The 18,466-nt window shown below is 34.1% G+C and overlaps 1 protein-coding gene across 1 annotated transcript in view; it reads right to left on the bottom strand.

Annotated features, from left to right (window-relative positions):
• Positions 1-3,297: 3,297 nt before the first annotated feature.
• Positions 3,298-18,466, bottom strand: part of CUL4A (cullin 4A) — a 75,441-nt gene continuing 60,272 nt past the window's right edge. The window contains exons 16-20 of the mRNA XM_074192082.1: positions 18,325-18,438; positions 16,828-16,933; positions 13,377-13,549; positions 9,368-9,520; positions 3,298-5,761 (exon numbers count right to left, since the gene is read on the bottom strand). Coding sequence (XP_074048183.1) covers positions 5,666-5,761; positions 9,368-9,520; positions 13,377-13,549; positions 16,828-16,933; positions 18,325-18,438 — 642 coding nt within the window. The 3' untranslated portion in view covers positions 3,298-5,665. The remainder of the gene's footprint in view (positions 5,762-9,367; positions 9,521-13,376; positions 13,550-16,827; positions 16,934-18,324; positions 18,439-18,466) is intronic.

The raw sequence follows: 18,466 nt of genomic DNA, 5'->3' as shown, positions 1-18,466 counted from the left end.
GGTATAGAAATCTATCTTACCCTAGGAAAAAATAGGAGAGGAAAGGGATGGAAGAAAAGGGACAGGGGGAAGAGAGGGAAGATGGTGGGAGAGGATAGTCAGATGCAACACCCTTTTGAGGAGGGACAGGGTAAAAGAGAATACAAGAAATGGGATGGGTGGGGGACTAGGATGGAGGGAAATACAGCTAGCAATAACTGTGGGAAAAAAAAATGAAGAAATTTCTCTGATACTTATGTTAAAGAAGCTATCCATCCCCAAAACAGAGCTGATGTCTGAATACAGAATGAAGCACTTTTTTTCTCACCAAGTAACTTGCTTTCTCAATGCAGGGAGGAGATAATTTGGAACTCTAAAAGTTTTAGAAATGTTGAAACCTGCATATAGCTGGGGAAAATAAAATGGAAAAAAATTGCTTAGAGATCTTTTCTGTTAGTATTTTTTTGTTTTTTTGCAAGGCAATGGCATTAAGTAACTTGCCCAAGGTCACATTTGAACTCAGTACCTCCTAGTGCTCTATTCACTGCACCACTTAGCTGCCCCAGGAGATCTTTTCTGGACTTTACTACAGGTTAAAAATCTGTTTATTAATCAAAATGCTGCTGACAAATTTGACCAAAATCCAAGGAGATTATTTTTCATCCAGTTAACTTTCCACCATTTTCTCAAGAAATTACTATTTCACTTGTTTTCATTAGCTCCTATCAATTCTGATTCTAGCCTACTCTTGACCTTGTTTTCTGTCTCCTACTGCTTCCTGATTTCAAGTCCCAGCTAAATTCCCACCTGCAAGATAGCTTTTCCCCATCTCCCTTAATGACAATTCCTAGCTTCTGTTATCTATAATTTATTCTGTACTTTCTGGTTTGTGCATAGTTGTTTGCACATTGCTCATCCTCTAGACTGAGTTCTCTGAAAGCAGGGACTATCTTTTACTTTTCTTTATATCCCTAAGTGATACCTTGTCTTTACCTTCTTTCCTTTCATGCACTAGGATTCAGTAACAGTGACCCCCATATTGTTCCTGACTAGGTATTTTCACTGGCTGTCCCCATGCCTATAATACTTTTCTCCATGGCTTCCTCCTTCCACAAGAAGCCTTTTTTGATCCCTAATTCTAGTGCCTCCAATATCTCCAATTTATCCTGTATACATATTGTGTATCACTGTGTCCCTATATCTATGCACAAATCCTGTCAGAGTCTGACTTGATAAAATCTAAATTATACCCCAGTGCATATTTCTGATCTAATTAAGCAATTCTGTCAAAAAAAGGGGTCAATGAAAACTACTGTAGACTTTTAAGGGGTTATATATAACCATTTCTTTAATGTTCTAAAATCTGGCCAAGAATCTACCCAAAATCAATTTCTTTAGCCTGTAGTTTGCACAAAATCTTCCCTTTTTTTGGCATGTTTCTTTTCTTCAGGTCTGTTGAAACATTGTTTTCATCATTTTTCAAAAATTCATCTGGTTGGGTGAAATGAATTCTCTTATTTCCTTTACTGGATTTTTAAACTCTCCTCCCCCTACCCTAGACCAGTGATCTTATTGATGAAGTTCTGATAAGAAAGTTCTCTTGACCAAAGACAACTAATTGTCCCTGGCTCTGTAATTTATAGTTCCAGGTGAGGTTCATGGGCTACTGTTGTTTTTAGCTTTCCTGGTTTGCTCCAATTCATTCTAAACTTTGGTACTAACTTGATTTTTACATAAATATCCTAAGTTTTTGTCATAGTTAGAATCTCCCACTGAAGCCCCAATTTCATTCTTTCGTTTTTCAACACTTATCAAGTGTTGGACTGAGATAAGCTGGACTGTGGAAGAAAAAATTTTCCTCCTTCCTAACATTTTTTACCAGTTAATTCAATTTACTTACCTTTTCTTACTTACCTTTCCTTATGAACTTTTCAATCTTTTCTCATTTTTCTCCTTCCACTTTTCCCCTTTAATTTTGTCTTCACAAGTCATTCTACTTTCATAATTTCCCTTTATTAAGCTCGTTTCCCCCCCCCCCCCCCCACAGAATACTCTAATATACAGTTCCACAAGGCACTGTTCCCCACACCTGAATAACCTAATTTTCAATTCTAGGTCTATCTCACCAACTGTTTATTTGCTCCTAACCCCTATTACTCAACATTCCTGGAAGAAATCAGAAAACTGTAGTGTCCATCATTAATGTTGTCAATTGGGTCCTCACCTGTATTAAGTAATTTACATATCTAATTTGATACCTACCACCCTTATAGTAACCCCCCCTTTTTAAGGCAATGAGATTAAGTGACTTGCCCAAGGTCACACAGCTAACCAATTATTAAGTGTCTGAGGTTGGATTTGAACTCAGGTTCTCCTGACTCCAGGGCCAGTGCTCTATCTACTGTGCCACCTAGCTGCCCTAGGTTCTACTATTTATTCTCTTCCTCCTTCTCTGGATGACTTTTTGAGATTTTAGACCATTTGTGCTCCTCAAATTCTGTCTTCACTTTAGCCTTTTACTTTTAGATGTAGTCGTTTTTACTGAGACCTTACTCTACTATCAACTATTTCTCCTCAAGTTTTCACTGTCTTCCTCTCTACATGTTCCTTCCCTACTACCTACAAATGCGCTTAATAAACAGGCTCAGACTTTCCTTTCTCCCGCTAAAACCACCTTTCAATAATGCTGTCATCCTCTCAGGTTTCTCTGCCATATCCTTTAAGACCTTTCTATCTTGTGATTTGATTTCTGACCTCAATGGTTCCCTGACATGGCTCTCAAAGTCCACCAAGGACCTTTTAATCAGTATGATTGTTTTTCTGAAATACCATCATGAACATTCTGTAGCACCTGACAACACTATGTCTGGACAGTTTTTCTCTATTTTGCTCGTTCATCCTTTTTTTCTTGCTTCTCAAGGTAAGCTCAAATTTCTAATAGGTACCAAAAACCTTATCAATACTAACCTTGCAAGATATGCAGACATTATCCCCATTTTACAGACAAGAAAAAGACTTCAACAATCTCTTCAAACTCACTCTTTCTTTAGTTATTGTTTGCATAGGAAAAAGGATGCTCCCAATTTCTATAACATAACTTTCTGAGTGCCACTATTGATAGCATAGAAATGCTTAAGAGTGTGATCCTAAAAGTGATTTAAATTATGTTCCGAATGTTTTGTTTTTAAATTAACTAATGAAGTTATAAAATGAAGAATTTTGCTGAAATGTACTTTGCTGGCATAATAATCACATTATAAACTTATAATGTTCACTGAGATGAGTGAAAAAGAAAATGACAACTTCTATGAACAGAGCTATTTGAATTATCTTTATTATGTGACTTGATTAAACTTCTTTTCATTTGGTGTTGATCTAAATTTATTGGTGCTACATCCTACTAAATGGACTCAACAAAAAAAAGATTGATGAAAACAGAAATGGGGAGAGGAAGGGAGAGGAGAAAGCAAATATAATTTAAGGTTGAGATGATATTTTTCAGGATTTGTTAGGAAATTAGCTACTCCTTTACACAGTTAAGTAGCACTTTCAAAACAATGTACCTATCACTCTACAAAGAACTTTTCAAACACTAAGAATGGAACATGCACAACAAAATTTTTTTACTATAGAATAAAATAGTGCTTCTCATGAGTATCAAACTTTGTGGATTCCACTGTCACAATTAGGTTATCTGTTAATTCACCTTACAGATAGGTTAAAAAATATGGAGGACAGGCCCTAATTGACACTGACAAACTTAGAAATAAATAGAATTCCATTGGAATTGGAACTAGTGCTTGCTTACAGTTCAAAGATGAGGAAAATCTAACTAGCCAACAGTTGTATTAAAAACATTGACAGATATTTGAGGTTACTGGGAAAATAAAAAAATTCCAGCAACTTTACCATCACTTTCCTTCCCTCAAGACAATGTTTGATAAGAAACGATTAGGGAAGAATGGACTGGTTTTTAGTTACTGATGTGATCTGCTCCTTTTTTTGGAGAGGGATATTTGTAGCTCGACCAATTGTTTGCCTGTTGCTTGCATCAAGCATGTAGATATGATGGCTAAAAAGTTATGAGAAATTTTTATTTCACATATCACAAAATTTTATTTTTTTGTAATCTTTAGGCAAATTAAACTAATATTTTATTCAAAATATAAGTCTACATTAAATTACAATATTAACAATTTCTAGACATAGTTCTTGAACTTTATATGCAGTAGAAATCTATTTGGCTTCTATATACTATATCCTGTAGAACCAAGAAAAGAAATAAAAGCAATGGAAATGATGATGCCTGAAGAAAGAATGAGGACTTTAATACGAAAATCCATAAGATGTCACATTTTAAACAATGCATGTTTTAAAAGGGGGATTTAATTTTGCACAAAATCAAATTACATAAATTTAGTATTTTCTGGAAAGTATTGCTTAAACACTTATGTCATGATCAAAACTCCTTTGGTAGCTTTTAATCAAAATGAAACATGCTATTATGCAAAACCTGTAAAATATACAGAGGTACTTGTAAATGTTATCACAAAAAGTATCTTGCTCATAGTTACCATACTATATAGCTACATAACTTTCATTCTTTAATTCAAACCCACTTACATATATACAATATGAAACAAGATACCAACAAAATTCTTTTAGCCTCTCTAGACAAAATAACCTCTGCTTTCACAACATCAAGACTTTAAAAAGTCTTTTGATAAACTTTTTTTTACAGTTGTAGAGCACATAGTATGATTACTATTCTTGTGCATAACTGTAAAAAGAGAACCAAGGTTTACTGTAGCAATACTATAGTTACAGTAATTTAAATCAAATAGCAGTGACCCTAATGCAAAAAACTGGGTCCGCTAGACTCAATCTTAAAATGTCAAACAAACAAAAAAAAACAAACCAAAAAACACAAATCCCAAACATGAAATTCACAAATGAATACCATAGCTAAAATAAAGCATCTGATGGTTCACTATATTTAAACATAAGCATCCTCTTGGCACTTCAGAGATCTTACTTAGAAACCTGATTTATAAAAAACCAGTCTGCAAAGTTTAAAACTATCTGAAAATAAATGAAACAGAAATAGATACTGGTATTCATGGTGCATAATTCAAAAATCAGTGTATTTCAAACACTGAATGCTTCTGTCTAAGTGTTCATCAATTAAGGTTTCTTGTTTTTGTAGATACCTAAGTAATCTTTGTAGCTAGAGAATGCAGCATTTAGGGTCTTTTTTTTTTTTAAATGATGTGCATTCATGATCACACACAAATCCAAACCAAACTTTAGGTGTTTTGTCACAGAAAAAAGTCCACAAGAGGAAATGTCTTTTAATTGGTATCTTCCTGTCCAACTTCAAAATTATTTTGTACAGAGCAGTAGAAACAATCTTAATGGTCTAATAGAGTAAGAGGAAGATGGGGAATGGGGGTAGGGATGGGTAAGTGAAGAGATGTATGCCATTTAAAAATCACTAAGCCTTGTAAAGGATGATCCAAGAAACATTTCCTTTGCTTTTCATCTACAGCAGTGCATGCAGCTGATTGAACCATATGCATCAACCTGAAAATCTGCTGAAAGTAGGTCTGGAAACAGCATCGGTATGTTTCAGTGTCCTGAAGATACATTCTAGTGTTTTATGAAAAACAGTCTGTTGTCGTCTTCATTATGCAACATAGTGGTACTGATTAGGGTTGTCTTTGTCTCTTTCCATATAGTCTCTGTCTATTAGAGATTCAATTCTCTTTTTCAAATCTCCAGGCTATAAGAAAATATTATAGTGGTGTTAGATTTCCTAATATTGGAGATGATTAAAAAGGAGCAATGTATTAATATCCACCTTTTTATTTGCTCTTGGAAGCTGGAGAAACAATTAGTGAATTTATGAATTTTCCTTTTTTTATGTATCATTAACTCTAAAGTTCATAAGCTAAATATTAACTTAAGTCATGTTATAATCAGCTATTATTTCCCTTGATTAAAAGTTTTTTATGTAAAAGTGATGGTTGATAGTTACCTGATATGAAATATAAAAATTGCTTAAATGGTTATTAATCAATGCATAAACTATTAGGCAAATATTTTTTAAAAGACAAGTTAATTTTCAAGTATTCTATAGTCAACAAATGTAAATATTTCCTTCAACTATTATACTACATACATAGATAACAGAAATACCAGATTGTATCAAGAGTATTTGTGAACATCAATAAAAAAGATTTCTTGAGAGCCAGCATGGGTTCATTAACAATCTCATTTTCTTTTTTGACAGGGGTTATTATACTGGTAGAACTGAGAAATGCTATAGAGTGTTGAAAAACTTTACAAAATCCAAAGCTAAGACTAAGACTATGTTCTCTCAGTTTTCTTGTGGGCAAGACATACAGATCATAGAAGCATACACTGGAAAACATAAGGATCCCTAAAGATCTTTTTGCCAGGTGAAAAATAAGGATAAAGGAGGAAGCTAGGTGGTGCAGTGGATAGAGCATCGGCCCTGGAGTCAGGAGAACCTGAGTTCAAATCCGACCTCAGACACTTAATAAATACCTAGCTATGTGACCTTGGGCAAGTCACTTAACCTCACTGCCTTGCAAAAAAAAAAAAAGATAAAAATCTAAGGTGATATAATAGTCCTTTACGTGGGCTGCAAATCTAAACTGAGAAAAAGTTATATAGTATTTAGAATACAAGAAGACAGTCCTATGAAAACACCTATTTGAACTTAAAAATTTTTGAAAACAAACCTAGGCATGTAGGCGTTTTTAAGTCCAAGAAATATTTTATTATGTCATATTAAATTAAGATGTAATATTTATTCAATGACAGATTCCCTTAATATCTCACATGGGAGATGACAGTGAGTTCTTCAAGTTTATGAAATCAGAGTATGAGTCCTGGTAGATCCTACCAAATTAAAATCTTCAAAGTAAGAGATTGGCTAAATTTGGTGACAATGTGATTTGTGTTTTTGGTCATCATAAAAATAAAAACAAAAGCGGGGGGATAGCTAGGTGGTGCAGTGGATAGAATACTGGCCCTGAGTTCAAATCCGACCTCAGACACTTAGCTGTGTGACCCTGGGTAAGTCATTTAAAACTCCACAGGCTTGCAAAAAGAAACAAAAAAAGAAACTCATAAAAATCACTAAAAAGGTAAAAAGGACCTGAAATATATTTCAAAGGAAGAAGCATTAAAATGCTGTAGATATACAAATAGATAATCAGAAAATCACCTCAAGTTCTATATCATATTCTAATCCTTATTGATAAATTGACAGATATAGTAATGAAAAGTTCATATTTAAGAACAGGGATCAGAAGTTGGTAGACTTAGTAGTCCTGCTCTTAAAAAAAAAGCAGATTTTTTTGGCAACTGAATGCTTAATTAAGCAATTTACTGTTGAAAATTCTTACACTGTACATAGAAATTAAACTTGTAATTTGAATCCCTATCTTTTAGAAACAGGGTCAGTATTTCCACATTTTATGTAAAACTTGAGAAAACATTCAGGGAAGGGAAATAAATGTATACACAATGTGAGGAAATTTGATGAGAGTATTTAGCCTAGAAGAAACCAACTACTACCCCTAAATAATAAAAGTGAATTGTAACTTATTTATAAGATCTCAAGAGAGAGACAGAGAATGTATGTGTGTGTGTGTGTGTGTGTGTGTGTGTGTGTGTGTGTGTGTATGTCTACCCCCAAAATTATCTTTTAAGAAGTACAGACCTCTATTATGACTTTGTCACTTTTAAGAAGTACAGACCTCTATTATGACTTTGTCACCACCTTGAGGTGTAGGAGAAACCAAGGTCCAAGGCTGAGTATATACAGCAATTGTAGTGCAATGTTTTCACTGAAACTTGGAGGAAATGCTCCCTAGCATTTATCCCCGTGTCTGTGTTCCTTTAGGGTAATGTTCCTGAGTAAAAAAATCTATGAAGCAAGGCCCTGGGGTTTCTTTGACTATGCCCACCATTGTCTACCACGAGTCTCACTTCTCAGTGCTTTTATCATGTGTAAGAAAAACTTTCTTAAATACTCCTGAAGTAAGAAATCAAAGAAAAAATGAATTCACAATAGCTTTTTGTCATCTATGTTCTTGAACAATACGTAAAAATAGTGTAGCAATTATTCAAGTGGGGACTCATAAAATTTTTCTATGTTAAAGAAGACTATTCATATTCACAGGTTTGGAATCACGGGGATAGACATCTGTAAGAATTCTGATTCTGTAAAACACCTTTTTCCACTGGAGTCAAGTGTTAAAATCACTTAAAAAGTGAATTAAGAAAGACATGAGATGGATGGGAAGAACAGAACAAAGAAAGGTAGGGAAGAAGTAAAGAAGAATGGAGATTTAATAAGGAAATATTTTTAGAAGAATGCTACATTTTCTCTATCTCGATTTAACTTAAACATAATTGGCTAGTATGCATCACAAGTATGGTTGCTTGAAAAGAAGTTGAATAGGATCCCAATTATTAAGTAATCCAGCTTTTTTCCATATGGAATGATTGAGATACAACACCATTAATTCTGACATTACTTGGTATATGATTATGGATTAAGTATTAGCTCTTTGTTGAAATCAGATCAGCCAAATATTTTACTCAGTAGATGCCAGAACTTAGGTCTCCTAGTGTGAAATATAGTTAAGACTAATATATACATACATTTAGAATTTTCTTGTGATGTTTTCTTTACTTTTGCTATATGCAGGTTTTTGTACAGCAAAGAAAGTAAACCAAATATGAGAGCAAAGTGCAAATAGAATTAATCAAAAATTAGTCCCAGAAAAATTCAGGTTAGGAATGAGGAAACAGGATTGAGCAGAGACTAATACTGCTGTATCATTTAATCTTTTTCACCTTTAAACATTTTTATTATCTTCTGAATTCTTTCCCAAGTTCTATATATTCCATAAATTGACAACCAATGAATAATAGAAAAAATTTCAACAATAATTGTGAAGATCCTGTCCATCATTCTTGTTAACTTTTAAAATAGATGTTGTGACCTTTCAAATTCTCTAAGAAAGTTTCAGTGTATTGAGGAAAAGTTCATGCAAAGAAAGGACTAAAGAGCATCCATTTTTTCTTTGTTTGAAAATATCAGCAGACTAATAGAGATTGGAATTTTGACATTATTGGCTATGAAAAAAATGGTAATTAAAAAAATTTGGATTAATGGTCCTATCATTATTTCCTGTTAGGTTTCTATGCTTATTTCACATGTATGAAATGAGATTATTAACCCCTTGATAGTTAAATGAACAAAACATAATTGACCAATGGTCAGTTAATAAAACATAATTTAGTACTGTCTTACAAGTGTAATTCAATCTGATGATGTTATATTTACCTTTACTGGAAATTTCAGCTGATTATACAATTCAGAAACTAGAAGATTATGACCGAGTGTCTTCCTCATCTTCATTATTCGTACAATAGCGGCATCAATCTGATATTGTCTATCCTGAAACACTCGCTCTGTGGTGCTAACTTGTTCTTCAACCTAAAGTTTAATAATAATAATAATAATAATGATAATGGAAACATTTCAAAATTAGATCTTAAGATCCTGAATTTTAGATAAAAAAATTCTACATGTAAGACCAAATCACAAATCAGGCAGATTATTTTGTTCTGCATTTTAAATTTTTAATAAAACTAAATGTTAATTTGTTAATAATAACAATAACAACAACAATAGCTAGCACTTTTACAACACCTACACTTTACATCAAACACTATACAAATATTAATCTTGATCTTCACAACAACCCTGGGAGGTAGATGCTATTATCCCCTCCATTTTAAAGTTGAGAGAAATGATTCCAAAAGAGATGAAAAACAAAAAGGAAAAGGACCTATATGTACAAGGATATTTGTGGCAGTTCTTTTTTGGTGTCAAGGAACTGAAAATTTAGATTATGTCCAATACTTGAGGAATGGCTGAACGAATTGTGGTATGTGATTATGATGCAATGCTATTCTGCTGTAAGAAATGACGAGCAGGACGTTCTCAGAAAAACTTGCAAAGACTTACATGAGCTGATACAAAGAAAAATGTACTGTGTACAAAGGTTACAGCAATACTGTAGGATGATCACTTGGGAATGACTTGAGATTGTCTCAATAATTCTATGATCCAAGACAACTCTGAAGGATTTATGGCAAAGAATGTTATCAATACCCAGAGAAAGAACTAATATTGTCTGAATACAGACACATACTTTTTTACTTTATTTTTCTTGAGATTTTTGTTTTTTATCTATTTTCTTTAATAACAATGCTATTAGGGAAATGTTTTGCTTGACTATACATGTACAACCTATATCAAATTGCTTGTTTTGTCAATGAAGAGCATAGGGGAGAGAGAGGAAGGGAGAAAATTTGGCACTCAAAATTTTAAAAGTGAATGTTTAAAACATTGGTTTTTACATGTAACTGGGAAAAATTAAAATACTAAATAAAGAAAAAATTAAAAATGTGCTACCTAGCTGACTCTGTATCTTAAAAATAAGTACAATTAAGGTTTATAAAACCCTTTTTTCCTCAATTAAGGAAAAAATATTGAATTCAATAGATTAAATGCCTACCATAGAAAAGAACATAATAATAATGAATATTCATAGAACACTCTAGATTTAGCCAAGTTTTACATATAATTTTACACACACACACACACACACACACACACACACACACACACACACGTAATTTGATCACTACAATCCTGTAATCATTCTCAGTTTACAGATAAAGAAATCAAGGCTTAGGAAGGCTAAGCGATGTAACCAAAGGTCCTCCTGCTTCTAAATCTAGTACTGAGTTGTTGACTCTCACTTAAGTATTATGACAGAATATTCCCAACAGAATATTTATTAGATAAGAACTTGGGTTTTATAATGTATTTCTAAAGGAGTATGGTATATTGGAAAAGAGCGAAGTCATTTGTTACTACTTCCAAATGGTCATTTCCCTCTCCCTCTGGGTTTCCTCATATTAAAAAAAGGGGGTTGGACTAGATGAGGTTAAAGATTTCTTTTAACTTTTCTTTTCTTAAGGTTTTTGCAAGTCCACACAGCTAGGTAATTATTAAGTGTCTGAGGCCAGATTTGGACTCCAGGGCCAGTGCTCTATCCACTGAGCCACCTTGCTGCCCCTTCTTCTAACTTTTAAACTATAAGCCTGTGGACAGGTAATCAAGGCAATAAAACCAGCATCTAAATATACAATTAATTTTTAATTTTTCAAGAATTTTAGGGTATAGTTTTATCTAAACTTCTTTTTATTTTGCCACTCATAACAAGTCTAGCTATATAAATAAGGAAGTATCTTGAATAAGAAGGGTCAACTATTTGAAATCTGTTTTAAAAAATTATCTATGAAATTTCTTTGTATATATTCAGAAAACATATCTAGCTCTAGAAAGATATAGAAATATTAATAGAGACAAAATCAGATTTCTAATTTTTTTCTTGTAGAAAATTTTTTCTGTTCTATATTTTTTTCTTGTAGAAAGTTTTTATTTTGCAAATAGACATTTCACATAATGCCAAGCCCAAGTAAAAATATTTAGGGGGAGTTATTTTTCAATGCTGAGATTAGATTAAAATAATAATAATAAAATCAAGCCTTTAAAAAATCTTTCTTTTAATTTTTTTCAAAAACTCTTCTCTGGTTCTTCAAAAGTCCTCTGAGGGACAAAGGAGTTCAATACTATATTTAAGTAAATGCCAGAATAAAGGTCAAATTCTATTAAAACAGACTGGAGATGCCCAATATTTTGTTGGCTTTTCTTTTCATGGACTATAATTAATTATATTTTATAAACAAGTTATATAGCGTAATTAATAGAAAGTATCTTATTTTACTCTACAGTTTTCACAGGTTTGTAGATTCAGATCTGGTAAATAGCTTTAGACACCATTTAACCTAGTTTTCTTTTTTTCAGATGAGGAAAATATTCTTGGAAACGTTAAAGTGACTTCCCAGACATCAACCAGGAAATAAATTACAGAGTTAGGTTTTGGATACAGGTACTTGAAATCCAAATTCTGTGCTTTTTAGATTGCATTTTTACCACTTAAGATTATTTCATATATATCTATTTCCCTGAATGGACATATAGCTTGCATATTTAAAAAAATTATTAATAGTAAACTATTTATTCCTCTAGATATTCTACTACGTTAACATGTTTGTTTAGCCCATAATCTTTTTTCATAATTACGTGTTATGTTATGAGAGAATGAAACCTGAGGCTGAGTTTGGAAATCCATATCAAGTAAGTGACCTGGACCCTACTTCTTGAAGAACCCCCAACTTCACTACACAAGTGAGGACAAAGCCCTTTAATCAGAGTGCAGTGGGATAAGATCAGATAGCCAGAAATGTCCCAATTGGTCTGGGTACACCAAACCTAAGGAGGCTAGTGAGGAAATCAGAACACTGATAGGATTGAACATAGGAACAGAAAAATCTTAAATAAAGATAAAGTCAGTCATTTTCAGCAGGTGGTTAGTACCATAGAGTACCTGTTGGGTCTCTGGGAGGGAGGATGGTAGTGGACATAGCTGAACTGGGAGAAAAATGGGGGAGCTCTAGCTCATACTTTTATTGATGTAATATTCAATGGTGCAGGTTATTTTCAATTTTTTACTAATAATGATAGAGTATCTTGGTAAACTTTTTAAAATTTCCCTTTATGGTTTATTTCTGTGATTTATTTTCCCCAGACTAGAATTATCAGGTCCTTTACACATTGCAACCCTGCTTCTAGTCCCAATCTAGTGGCAATAATAAGATTCTGACTTATTTTGCCACATTCCCTCCTGTTATTAGGTCTAACTAAACTTAGTTTTATCCTTAATAGTTAAATAATGATGACTAAATTATTGTCAATCATACTTAGTAGGGCTGTGTATGTTTGTATGTGATCATGAATGTTTATTATCTCTTATGTATGAGTTCTTGAACAGTGTGAAATACGTTATTGACTACATCAGTTCATTAAAAATTTTGGACATTAAGCTTTTATCAGTTATAATGAACATTAAGATCTACAAAAAAATCTAATGCAGTTGAGGCAGCTAGGTGGCACAGTGGATAGGGAACTGGCCCTGGAGTCAGGAGGACCTGAGTTCAAATCCAGCCTCAGACACTTAATAATTGCCTAGTTGTGTGGCCTTGGGCAAGCCACTTAACCCTAATGCCTTGCCAAAACCAAAAAAGAAAAAAAAATCGAATGCAGTCACAATATAGTATACTTTGGCATATACTTTGACCTAAATAAAATAAATGAACTGATTCCTTAGTAAGTACATCATAAGAATATAAAAATAAATACAGAATTTAATACATACAGTTTCTTTCATCTGGATCTGATTTATCTTTATTCTAAACAATTTATGCTTGAAATCCCCGTTAAAGATGAATTTGTCTCCATCATCTACATCCTTGCCTTTTGGACTTTTAATCAGTACTCGTGCTTTACCACAAGCCAAAGACTGTAAGGTTCTTCGCAATTCACTATCCTCTGTATATAGAAAAAAAGGGAGTTACAAGGTGACACTTCATTGAATACTTTTATAATTGTTTAATGTTGTCATTCTGATAATACTACTCATTAAAGAAAGACCATTTTAGATATAAAAAAAGAGATGGGATCCAGTTTACATCAATCAAGTTTTATTACAAACCTACTAGGTACCAAGCATTTTAAGGTGTTGTGTGACCAATCTTGAAGAGAGGGATCTATTGGGAGGTGAAAGGGAGAAGGGCTTCCATTCCAGATATGGGAGGCAGATAGTGAAAAGGCCCAGGAACAGAGAGAAGGCCAGTTTGGCTGGTTCACAGAGTACAGGAAGGAAAGAAGGTATGATGAAGCTGGAGAAAAAGGATAGGGCTAAGTTATTATTGGCTTTAAAAGCCAAACAGAGGAATTTTTATTTTATCTAGAGAAAATAAGAGTGTCACTGGAGTTTACTTAGGAGGGGATACAAGTTGTAGGAAAACCAGTTTGGCAAATATGAGATATGAAGCAAAGATATTGTTTAGAAGCTCCCATAGATTCTACATGAGGTAAGGCAAGTTGGTGGCTGAGTAAAGAAAGGGTATATTGTCACGAGAGAAGACCAATAGGAGTGGTGTAGGGAAGGGAAAATGACCTAATTTAGAAACTGAATCATTATGTGGGGTGAAACCTGGGAGATTGAGGATTTAGGAGGCAAAGATAAGCATCACATGAGAGAGGGCAAGTTTAAGATATCTCAGTCAGTTAATTTGAAATGTCTACTATAGGCACTTGGTCACGTGGGGCTGAAGTTTAGGGAGAGGTTAGAGCTGCAAATATAAATTTGTGATTTTTCTGTACAGAGATCCCATTTTATAGATGAAAAAACAGCCTCAGGGAGATTAAATGACTTGCCCAGGGTCACACAAATAGGGTTCTGGGGAACTAATTTAAGAGTTCTTGTTACAGATGATGGTATGCCATGGGAAACTGAGAAGGTACTAAGACTGGTAGGAAGCAACTCAGGAGAGTAACAAAACCTCCTAATAGAATGTCCAGGAGGAGAGAGTGGTCACATGCAACAGAGGTCAAGAATGAGAAAAGAGTATCAGATTTGGCAATTAAGAATCATTGGTCACTTTTATAAAGAGCAGTTTCAGCTGAGAGAAGTCAGAAGGCAAGGTGCAAAGGAATGAAGAGTAAGAAAGTAGAGGCAATGAGTCAAGACAGGTTTTGCTATGGGGAGAGAGGTTCACAGACAGAGCAAATGTTAAAGTTTTTACCCCATGACACAGCACATACATATCGCAACTCAACCCTGTTCTTGCTGATGTCCCCTTCTCAAGTTCCTTCTGCTTTTTTTTTCTGTTTACCTTTTCTTGGCCTCACTATCACTAATTTTCACTTTCCCCATCTACAAATAAAAAATTTTAACAATTATACCCAAACATATTTCTGCTGAACTGGCAGTCTGTTTTATTCAGCACCTATGAACATTTCTTCTCTACCAAGCAGTGGAAAGCACACTTCATCACTGAACTTCCGGAATCACAACTGGTCATTAGAATTCAAAGCTTTTATCCCTTTTACTCATTGTATAAATTATGCTTTGTTGTTGTTATTGTTCAGTTGTTTCTATTCTTCATGACCCCCGTGGACTGTAACGATGTTCTTTGAGATTTCATTTTCTGGGGTGGCTATGTAGCACAGTGCATAGCACTGGCCCTGGAGTCAGGAGACCCTGAGTTCAAATCTGGCCTCAGACACTTAATAATTACCTAGCTGTGTGGCCTTGGGAAAGCCACTTAACTTCCATTGCTTTTCTCTCAAAGTCTGTCTAAGCTTATGTCTGTTGTTTCCATGTCCCTGCTAGCCATCTCATCCTCTGCTGTGTGAATCTCCTTTTGCCTTCAATCTTTCTCAGTGAAGTCACATCTTCTCATGTGCCCAAGTATTTAAGTGAAGCTTAAGCACTTGACCTTTCAGTGAACAGATGGAATTTCTTTAAGTATGTATGGAATTGATGATCTTATTGTCCTAGGGACTTTTATAAGAGACTTTTCCAGTACTACAATTTAAAGGTGTGGATGCTGCCACGTTCAGCTTTCCAATATAGTCCAATTCTCACAGTCATACGCTGCTAATGGAAAAGTTATGGCTTTGACAATATGAACATTTAATATGCTATCCAGACTGGGCACCGCTTTCCTTTCGTTATTCATTATATGTTGGGGGAGGTTTTTTAAGAGTAAAGGAGACAATTATCTGAAGGACATAACCAATTCTAAGGATTACAAAGAGTATGGATAACTGGGGGGGGGGGGAGGAAATCTGTTGGAGAAGATAGACAGGAACAGAATCAAGGATACATCCAGAAGGGTTTGGCAAAGGAAGGGCCACTTCATTATTAGAAAAAGGGAAAAGAGAAAATGGGGAATGATGTTTAGGTTTTGAGATTAAAACACAGAGAGCTCATTTCAAAAAACAATTTCCTCAGTAAAGAAAAGTTAGAATCTTCAGTGAAAAGGCTCAGTAAGGGGGCTTGGGAAGATAAGAGAATTTGGAATAGTTTCTGTGGAAAGTAATAAATAATGCCAACTAGGATTATAAAAACATTGCTTCATTGCAGACAGAGCCCAGTTGAAGTTAAAACAATTCATCTAGTACCTAACAGTCTGATTTCTTCAAGTTCCATTTTGATGCAATGAGTAAGAGTAAAGGAGTAAAGAAAAACAGATGGCGGGAGCAATCCAAGGCTGGAATTTGGTAAGAGGTAAGCAGCAATTGGATAAGTGAAGAGGATATGAGAGCAGAGAACAGTGATGGTGATTTGGTTAACTGTAGTGTCAAGATTGGGAATGAAGGAAAAGAAATCATAGAAGAGCAATAGCTACTGAAGAGGCTGGAGGGATAGGAGGTTGCTTTGATGGGGAGGAATAGGGAAGAAATGGAATATTAAGAGATTATATAGGTCAACAGAAGATTCTCAGAATTTTCTGATCTAAGAAGTGGGTAATGGTGAGAGCCAGGGTTTGACAATTCCTGAGTAGCTAACTTAGAAGGTAATGGTACTTGAGGAGAAGTAGAGTGGAGAGATTAAGGTAATATCACCATGAAAGATCAAGTCCCATAGTATCAAGGCAGGAGTTTGGGGAGGAGAGAAAGACAGTGGAAGAACAGGCACTGAACTCCTCAAGAAGGGAGGGTAGAAGGATACAGTATCTAGAAAAGCCAACAGAAGGAAATAAGAGCTCTGAAGATGTTATCTGGATACCATGAATGTACAAAGTCATTTTCCCTACCTACACCAGTAGCCATTTTTATTTCTTCGAAACTGAATTCATCTCCTTCATTAAACATAAGGAGCACTAATGTCTGGAAGAGTGACACCTGAAATTCCTTCTTTCCCTAAGGAAAAAAAAGGGTAAATAAATTATTTATTTCTGTAACAGTACATAAACCCACACCCACAAACACTCCTTATGCTAATCCCTAGTCCTTATCCTACTAAATTCCTATTAAAAGTCAATAGGCATTTTCTTCAAAAGTTAACCAATAGAATCCAAGAAGTAATAAGAGACAAAGCAAATGACAGAAGAGGGGTAATTTAGAGATTAGATAGATAAGAGTTAAGAAGGAAGTATCTTAACCTCCCAGTATCTAAATTCCTAGACCTCTCTACAACTCTTTTATAAATCATTGCCTGTCTGCATTAAGAGGAAATTCCTAACTAGCAATTCCCTAATGAAATCACAGGCTGAAAAAAAAAAAAAGGAAGAGGGAAAAGAGAAGGGAGAATCAAAGTTATGAAGGAAGAAATGAAAGACTTGAATTTTTATTAAATATTCCCATTTAGGCTACACATTAGCAGTTGGTTGCCATCTATGTAGGTGGAAGGAGCTCCCACATCAATGGAACCAAAGGTCCTTGATTACTATTTTCCCAAAGGCTATTTATTGAATGGCATCAGACTCTTTTAAGCCCAAGTTCCCTGTATAAGGCTGATGTACACTACCAAACTCAGTAAGTAATGGTTCCATTTATTCACTTCAAATTTTTTTTCTACTAAGAAAAAAATCTCTCAGAATCAATTTTTCTTTTGGAGAGAATTCTTTACCAAATAAAAGAGGTAAATCATCTGAACTAGTTTTGATTCAGAATTACTTTATGCCTAGAGAGAAAATGAATTTGTGCAAAAAACAATATACTAGAAGAATATTGAAAAACAAAAGATAAAGAGATTGGGCATAAGCACCCAAAACTACCTCTTTAAAAATTAAATTGTTATCAAAAGCTCATGCCATTATTTTGATGTTTAAAATTTATAGCAGATTTTCATTAAGATACACCAGGAAATAGGTGTTCTTGCCTTTTCTAATAAGGAACAATAAAGATAAAAGAAAATGTAACTGAGATCTTCTGGTTATTTAATCCTTAGAAACACAACAATAAGTTTAAATTTTAATTCCAAGTATTACACTATGCACTAAGTTTTAAATTATTAGAAACCAGTTTAAAGACAGGGAATTTGTACTGTTCCCCCTTTAGCAATTCCTTAATAGCTAAAATTATCTAAGGCAAGGAACATAGCCAGTTACTGTATAGAATTAAGTTTCTCTACTGAATGATTTCCTTTTCTTAAGTTCCAGAGTAAAATCACCATCTTTTTTTCTTACTGATATTTCCAAGGAGGAGAGGTAAGAAAGAGAAAGGGAAACCTTATTTAAGTTTTGAAAAATCCTGATAAAATTATTATGCTTACTGAAACAAACAGTAAGTTAAATATTCAATTAACATACTTCTTTGAACTCTGCTTTCAAAACAGCATGTCCCAAAGTGGTTTGCCATTGAAGCTTTCGACCACTATGTTTTCCAAGATAAAATGTCTTAAATACTTCTTGAAGTTTAACCATCTGTCAATATAAAAGGGAAAAATTTACT

Source organism: Macrotis lagotis, chromosome 6, assembly GCF_037893015.1.
Source record: "Macrotis lagotis isolate mMagLag1 chromosome 6, bilby.v1.9.chrom.fasta, whole genome shotgun sequence".
NCBI lineage: Eukaryota > Metazoa > Chordata > Mammalia > Peramelemorphia > Peramelidae > Macrotis > Macrotis lagotis.
Note: the sequence above shows the minus strand (reverse complement) of the source record. Positions and strands in the feature narration are given on the sequence as shown.